The sequence below is a fragment of the Xyrauchen texanus genome, chromosome 20, assembly GCF_025860055.1.
Source record: "Xyrauchen texanus isolate HMW12.3.18 chromosome 20, RBS_HiC_50CHRs, whole genome shotgun sequence".
Lineage (NCBI taxonomy): Eukaryota > Metazoa > Chordata > Actinopteri > Cypriniformes > Catostomidae > Xyrauchen > Xyrauchen texanus.
In genome coordinates this window covers 2128703-2137518 of record NC_068295.1, presented here as the reverse complement: position 1 = coordinate 2137518, position 8816 = coordinate 2128703, and the positions used below count along the sequence as shown (strand labels likewise).

At 36.6% G+C, this 8816-nt stretch overlaps 1 protein-coding gene across 5 annotated transcripts in view; it reads right to left on the bottom strand.

Annotated features, from left to right (window-relative positions):
• Nucleotides 1-8816, bottom strand: part of LOC127660800 (B-cell linker protein-like) — a 43030-nt gene that overhangs the window by 16783 nt on the left and 17431 nt on the right. For 2 of the 5 annotated variants that reach the window (XM_052151219.1, XM_052151221.1), the window contains exons 4-8: nucleotides 5831-5896; nucleotides 1228-1284; nucleotides 558-604; nucleotides 377-414; nucleotides 149-278 (exon numbers count right to left, since the gene is read on the bottom strand). In XM_052151219.1, the coding sequence (XP_052007179.1) occupies nucleotides 149-278; nucleotides 377-414; nucleotides 558-604; nucleotides 1228-1284; nucleotides 5831-5896 (338 nt within the window). Of the gene's footprint in view, nucleotides 1-148; nucleotides 279-376; nucleotides 415-557; nucleotides 605-1227; nucleotides 1285-5830; nucleotides 5897-7180; nucleotides 7306-8816 lie in introns of those variants that run through there. The other 3 variants (XM_052151223.1, XM_052151224.1, XM_052151222.1) reach the window with 3 other exon arrangements.

Genomic DNA, 8816 nt, shown 5'->3' with positions numbered 1-8816 from the left:
CACACACACACACACACACACACACACACACACTCTCTCTCTCTCGCTCTCACACACACAGAGAGGTTTGGATCAACACGAGGGTGAGTAAACAATGACATTTCCCCATCAGATATTTAACACATAGAAGAGAATGAACAGATTTTACCCAGATATTCTCCTCTGGGGTTTGTTATGGACACGCTGACATTAAAGGCCTTCAGACTGTGACCTTCTGACCTCGGTGGAGGTTCATAGCTGTTGTCATTATCACCCAGATCTTCATACGTGTCACTCTCCTGTCATATTTAAATGCACACATGATCAGTGCTCAATGTTTGAGCCATGAAGGCTGATTTAATACACTGAAACACACGCTTTGCAAATATACACTTACAAAAGAGTCAGAGCTGTTCTCAACATCATGAGCTTCACCTGAAAAAAGATACACAAACACACCTTGTCATTCCAAACCTCTTTTTTGGCAAATGTTTTGCTTGAAAATGCGCTTTTGCTGTCTTTCTTTAAAATGCAGTGACAATCAGACATTTTTAAGTGCCCCAACGTGTTGAACTTGCCTGGATAGTCTCTTGCAGGTACTTTTGGGGGTCCTTTTTTCCTTATTCTGAAACAAAATTGAATGCAACTACAAATAAAGGAAGTCCTTCGAATGTGCTGTTTAATTCAGCACACTGTGGCTTGATGACAGATATTTCTGTGCTTTGTCAGCAGCGTTTAAACACCACAGCACATTATAGCATGTGATCTAACACATAACTCAATAAAAAAAAACACACAATGACCATATAACACAAATTTGGCATCAGAATAATGCATCGGCTGTTCAAGATAAAGGCCAGACTATAAGAAGACATCACAAAGCACATATAGACGTTACATTGTGACATCACAGCACAAACCCTTAAAGACAACGAGCCGCTACATTCCACCAGCTTTCAGACTTTATGGAAACATTATGCAAGATTGTTAGTCATAATTGGCTCTTACACAACTCATCGTGAGTATCATACGTATATTAAATTACTGGTTAATGAATCAACATTGACATATTAGGGCATAGACGCTATATTTCGATCATAGAGGAATAGTCAGGGGTGGAGGTAGGGGGACCCTAAAGGTAAAGTCTGTCATCATTTATCCCCACGCATCTTGATTTTTGGTAGAGCTATTCTTTTCAGAGTTTGTCGGTACGATTTATAGTTCGAAACCGAGAGAAGCTGATCTTACCGGTCCAGCGTATTTCTCCCAGTTTTGAGGATATTAGAAGTTTGTTCAGATTGAAACCTAAGAAATAAAGAAGATTTCAGTTACTCATAAAGATAAGTTATGAACTGGTCTGACTTGTTATTGGACAGATGTGCAATCTGTGTTTGCATAAAATCATTTTATGTGTGTGCGCATGGAACACTTGAACATGGCTTTAAACACTTGTTGCATCAAATGGACTTTAATTTAAAAGTACTTTCAGAAACTTCAGAAAACGCTCATCCACCTCAGGAATACATATTATGAACTAAATTAGTATAACATGAATAAATTCATATTTCAGTCAATTCATTATGACATGACTTGTCAATTTTTTTAATACAATTTAAAACTAAAATATTTGTGATTTAGAAATTTTCTAGCAATAAACAAGAAATAAACCAAAAATTATTTCATTCAATTTTTTAATTTAAAGAATGTCCCAGAGTGGGTAACAGGGTTGCTATATTTAGCCTAAGGGGTGTTCCATGTTAAATCAACCAAATTAAATATAAATATATTTTTTACTAGTGAAAGATAAACATAAAAGTTGATGAAAGCCTCGATATTAAAGGGGACCTATTATGCAAAATTCACTTTTATATGGTGTTTGTACACAACCACCCTACAATGTTAAAAGTGCACCCACTCCTCTTTCTTATATTTCTATTACTCAAAAACAGTGTGTCATAATGAACGCTTTTCATTTCTGCTCTAAAGTGACGTCACGTTAGAGCAGGCCACGCCCACGACTGGGGACTGACTCCGCACTATTATCATAGCTCCTCCCCTGAGTGATCTACACACAGTCTTGGAGCAGATACAGTGAGAAGAATAATGTCTCATAAGTGTTGTGTTGATGTTCATGTACTCCCGGCATCAGAGCCACTGAAGACGCAGTGGACAAGCTGGACTGGTTATCTGGCATACCGGGCATTTTCCCGGTGGGCCGACACATTTTGGGGCCGATCAGGGCGGACTGGCCATCGGGAGAACAGTGCGGGCTGTTGGATCGGCCGCGAAACGGGCCGAATGGGCCGCGATAAGCTAAATTGAGCCGCCGCATTATGCAGAACCGACCACAAAACGGCGCCGTGATATGCAGAAAAGGACAGCGAACACCCCCCGCTCAACTTTTAGGCCAGTTGCTGTGTAAAATCTCTGGTCGATTTCTCTTCCCAGTACTGCCTGAACTCCAGTATTTACGCTGTCAGTCATATCGGTTCTGATTTGTTGTTGCTGTAGTAACCAAAACACGAGCTGTAAAGGCACAGCCCTCTTCCGAAAAGGGGGCGGGGAGCAGCAGCTCATTTGCATTTAAAGAGACACACACAAAATCGGTGTGTTTTTGATTCCACTCAAAAAGAGGCTTTTATAACATGGTGTAATAAATGATCCGTGGGGTATTTTGAGCCGAAACTTCACAGACACATTCTGGGGACACCTGAGACTCATATTACATCTTGTAAAAAGGGGCATAATAGGTCTCCTTTAAATGCCATGGATCAATATCTTCATTTCATGTGACCCACATTTGGTTTTCAATCTTTAGGAACCATATAGGGCCTTAACAAATCAAGATTGAAAAAGGAAAGTTTGTTCAGAACCAATATATAAAAGTACATTAAGATATCTGTAATACTTCTGGAGTCACAGGCACTCCAACTTTGGAAAAAACAACACAAAAAAGTGTTTTTCCCATTTTCGGACTCATGCCATTGGCATATAATGCAACAAGATGTGCAGAAGTCAACTGATGTTATAAATAGACCTACCAATCTCTGTGTCAAAATGAAATAATGTTGCTATCACCTTTCTGAGATAATTTTTTTGGCATATAGTTTTGCTCCAAAATCATATGAGAAAACTGTCATTTTGAAACCCCATTACAAAATAATGGATTACTCCATAAAACTGATCCATGACATTTAATATTTTGGCTTTCATAAGCATTTATGTTGCGGTATGACCCTAAATCACCCAGTAGGGACTGTCTCGTTTGGGACGAAATGTTGGTTTTTAGTTATTTATACTGTCAATCATTGTGCCCGTTCTCACAGTATTGTAGTTGCAGTGAATTATTGAGGCTTAATGCCATTTTTATGCCATGTTGTTCATAACAGTTGCCAGAAGAGGGCGATGATTTGCTGCTCTTGTTATTTGCAACCGTTTCTGCATGATGTCGGCGTCAATAAAGATCTTTTGGTATCTTCGGAGTGCGGGGTTTTGGAAATAGGGGGCGTGGCTAATCCAACGGCTCAGTGTCATGGAAGTAGAACGGCTGAAATCACTTACAGCACCTTTAAATCATTTATTTTTGCTTACAATAATTTTGAGACGCCAATTTGTACACTATTCAAGCCAGTGCCCTTCATTCACATATTTCCCATATCTGTCTTGCACATCTTTAAAACATGCACATCATTCACATACTATATTTATCTTATTAATGAAAACATATCACTAGTTAATTATATAACAATACTTATCAACCTGATCACTTACAGCTACACAGGAACTAGCCCAAAATAGTGGATTACATATTACTGTAATAAACAGATATACGTCTATGACTGTATTTACAGTTAGAACAGGTGTCTATTAGATTAATAACAACTAAATTGACTTGATAACGTGGACCAGTGGAGTGTAGGCGTACTCTTGTTGTCATACACCACAACTAATGGTCTGGTTTTGGACTATGCCAATAGAGGAAGCGAAAGGAAATATGGGAGGACAGAGACAACAGATGTTTCCACATGTCTAATTTCAGGCTAGCTGTCAAATGCATTCAGTACTTCAGTTTCGTTTAGCTTGCAAAATTAGAGATTCAAATGATTGATTGATGTATAGCGTATGTACACAACAGTGCTGGGTCTGGTACTGATTACAAATTACATGATTTAAATAGTAACAGGTAATGTCATCATTTACTCACCCTCATGTCATCCCAGATGTGCGTGACTTTCTTTCTTCTGCTGAACACAAACTACGATTTTTATAAGATTATCTCAGCTCTGTCGGTCCATACAATGCAAGTGAATGGTGACCAGAAATGTTAAGGACCAAAAAGCACATAAAGGTAGCATTGAAGTAATCCATTTCGTCAGAAGTGATATGGTGGGTGTGGGTGAGAAACATATTTAAAGCTGCACTACGTAACTCTGTGCTCTCTAGCGACATCTGTGGTTGAAAGTTAAAATTGCAAGCAATTTGCGTAAGAACACTTTACGTCAGTCGTGTTTCGTCTCTGCTCTTCTGGCGGATGAATCACATGATTTGAGCTTTGCCAGTGTGTGATCATGACTGGAAATTTTCAGAGCCATAACGTGATATAATGTTATACGATTAAACATTTAAAACTGAAATATTACTTGCTTTGATGAAGATAAACAACACTCGTATTCACATATTTTGAATGAATTAATTTTACACTTATAGTGCTTTTCTGACACTCTCAAAGATCTTTTACATAAAGACCAAGAGACTCAATCACCTCAATCACTACCAGTATATTTCATAGCAGTTTTATCTAGTAGTAATGTTTGTATTGTACTACACTTATCAATTTAAGAGGTGAAACTGTACCAGTCAACATATCCAAGCATTATAGCAGGTAAACAACTTTGCCAAATGGATAACAGATAAATATCCATCCTGAACTGTAAGTGTGAGTGAGTGAACTTTAGTTTCTTTCTTCTTTTTAATGGCAACTCGCAAACTTAAACAGCACATTACCGTCACCTACTGTTAACATGGGAACGAGACAGCCGTATCTTCTTTCCTGTGTTTACGGACATGACGTAATGACGAAAGGATGTATGTCACGAGCCAGCGATTTCACGTCAAACATCTCAAAATACAAATCATTTTATAGGCTTACCGTATAAAAATGATTTGTTTTGAACACTGGTTGTTTATGTACTCAATCAATAATGGCAATTTTTTACATAGTGCAGCTTTAAGTCCTTTTTTACTATAAATCTCCACTTTCACATTTTTCTTCTTTTGTTTTTGGCAATCACTTTTTTGTGCATATCGCCACCTACTGGGCAGGGAGATAATTTATAGTGAAAAAAGGACTTAAATATTGAGCGGTTTCTCACCCACACCTATCCTATCACTTCAGAAGACATGGATTACACCACTGGAGTTTTATGGATTACTTTTATGTTGCCTTTATGTGGTTTGTGGAGCTTCAAAGTTTTGCATTGCATTGTATGGACCTACAGAGCTGAAATATGTACATCTGGGATGGCATGAGGTTGAGTAAATGATGAGAGAATTTTCATTTTTGGGTGTACTGTCCCTTTAAAGGCTTGCATAATGTATATCGGCATTAGACTGATTTAGAATGAAAAGTTGCACAAAACAAATCTTTAAAAATGCCTTTTTTTAAATATAAAAATAGAAGAATTAGAATAAGTAATCATGTAATCCATAAAAAGTAACTCTAATCTGATTACAAGCGGTTTAAAATGTAATGTAATCTAATTACAAGTACCAGTCTGAATACGTAATCCCAATGTATAGGTATATGTTTGCTTAATGAGGAATTATACAAAATAAATAAATGGAATAACACCTTTTTAATCTGTTGAAAAGGCTGTCGTCATTCTTCTTAATGTCTTGGACGATTTTCTGGAGCTGCCTGAAACATTATTAAATCAATAAATCAATAAATAAGTTTGTAACCGATTTAAAGTGAAATCATATATGACAAATCATAACACAAACAAACCACAAAAAAAGTTTGGACGCCCTACATTTTACAATTATATTAAAATGATGAAGTAAATAACTCTCTTGTATTTTCCGTTGTTGTTTATGTAGATTCTGATTATTCTCTCAAGCAACTTGTAATAATGCATTTAAACAGTATTGATGGAGTTCACATGTATGCTGGACACGGTTTGGTGTTTTTAGGCCTTTAGATTAAAGGGTTTTCAATATTCGTTTGTAGAGCATTAAAGAAACTCAGACAGATCGATCGACGTGCAATACATTGGACTTTATTTTTAGTTTTGTGAATAGACAGATCTGATGAAGCTGATGTCTGTGTTTGTGTATGAGAAACAGAGATGACCTAGACGCATAATGAACATAATTATAGTCCTCCCTGCTATCTTAATCCACCACAAAACCTCACCCCACCCAAATAAATAGACAACTAAAGACAGACTTTCTGCTATGCATTTATGTCATATTTTGGGAGGTGAAAACTATCTGGTAACACTGTACAATAAGGATGTACATGTTATAGTTGACACAATGGACTAACATTGAAACAAACACGTTTCTGCACATACGAATACTTTTAATAAACGTTAATATAGTCATGTGACTAAAAGTGTTCACATGAAATCAAGACAGTCTGCACTTTCATTTATAGTCACAACTCTGTGTAAAACACATCAACAACGTGTTTTAGAACCTGAAAGTTCCAAACGGAATTTTGGTCACAAATTGTAACAAGTGGGATTAAATGGAACTGACATCATGAACTAACAATGAATAATAGTATATTTATACATACGTGGTAACATCCAAACTAACTGGTTTTATTCAAGTCAAAATGATCATGTGATATATCTGAATCGATCTAAACACGTTAGGTTACACTAACAAAACTCACTGTAAGTGCTAGATTAGATATAAATAGTAACAATGTCAGCTTACCACTTTTTACAGTGTAGAACGTTTGCTACCGCACATTTGTCATTACAAGTTACAGATTTGCAAAGCACAGATGTTTAGATGTGTCATGACTCATGCAGAATAATCCGTTTTGTTCACTGTCTGAAGTTAATCATTGTAACGTGTCAAGATTTGTTGTGTTTGTTTGAATGAATCTGACCGAAACAGAGCGCAGACAACTTCCTACATAAATAACAATGATACAAGGCTCATAAATAATTCAAACGTTCTTTCTTACCGAAGTTTAACAGTAGCAGGTGCAGTGATTTTGGTGAGGTGCTCCATTCTGCCTGAGCTCCTGACTCTGGCAGGTTAGTAGTGTAAACTAGTGTTGAGCACTCGGGGATCAGTCGTAAAGACAGCGCATGCTTACAGCTGTGTTGAAGAGAGCAGTTTTCCACAGAAGTGGTTTGTAATGAGGATTTTGAAACTACAGTTGAAGATCACATAAGCTCTATATTTAGGTTAACGCCACTTTGAAATGATTATGACTATGTTCTCTGTCTGAGTGTTTCTTTTGTTACCATGTGTGTCTAATAAGGATTTGGAATTGAAGCAGTTTCTTCAAACAGTCTGATGCATAGAAGACTGCGTGCGGTTTTACTTCAATAACTGAATCCATTTAATCACTATTGTTCCATGTTCGGTGAGAACGTGTATTTTACTCCTTGGAAAACCTGAACTAGCTGCATGACTTTTCTTAAAAGGTTTTAAAAAGGTTATTGAAACTATAACTTCTGCTATAAGCTTTATTCTTGTTCACAATTAAAACCAGTGGGAAACTACAGACACATATTGCTCAGTTTGTAATAAGAAAAGTAATTTTTTTAACTTAAAAGTTAGATTTAATTGTGTTAAAATAAATAAATATAATTCATTACAATTAATTTAATTAATAATGTATGTTAAGCTAGAAAATGTTAAACAATAAAGTAACATTACATAGGATTAAAGTTAAGTTCACCTAAAAATGTCAATTCAGTCATTGTTTAATTGTTTACTCATTATTTTTTCTGAACACAAAGGGAGAACTTGTGAATAAATGTTGTGCTCAGTGATGTCATACAATGGCAGTTTATGGTGACACCTCTTCAAGCTTCAAAAGAACACAAAAGTATAATTCAGAAGTCTAATTAATTATTCATGAGACTCATGAATGTTATGAAAGCAGATGATAAGATTTGATGAGAAACTGAAATACGATGTGTTATTTAGTGAAAATGTTCACTGCCGTTGATCTGTGCGCGTTCATGATAGGGCATGAGAGTAACAGTTCACGCAGACCCCTCGTGACTTTGGGGCATTCAATCGAAAAATCGTTTTGTTTATCTAAAACAGGTCCAACACAGCGATAGTGACAACACAACACATCTGCACACAAAACAGAACTTACTAAACATGTGTGAAGAGTTTGTAGTTGAAGAATTGATGCATTTCTATGCCCAGCCTTATTATTTGAACAGAGTACTCGTAAATCAAACAGAAACATAGAGGAGGCTACAGGTCACCACAGTCACACCGTGTCCTCATCTGACGGCAAACGACACATGATAAAAGGTTTATTTTCTATGTTAATCAGAGATTTTGTTCTAACCAGCAGTGACGAGTGAAGGTACGTTCTATCAATCTCTTGTTTAGTAAGTTCTTGTTTGGTTTGTCTAAAACCAGTGATAGTGACAACAGAACACAACTGCACACAAAACAGAGAACAGAACTTGCTAAACATGTATGAAGAGTTTGTAATTGAAGAATTTATGCATTTCTATGCCCAGCCTTATTTTTTTACGTTATTGGAGCGGTACCAGTTCACAGCAGGTGGAGTTACCTGCACAATGATGAAAATCGAAAAACAAGAGATTGATAGAACGTACCGT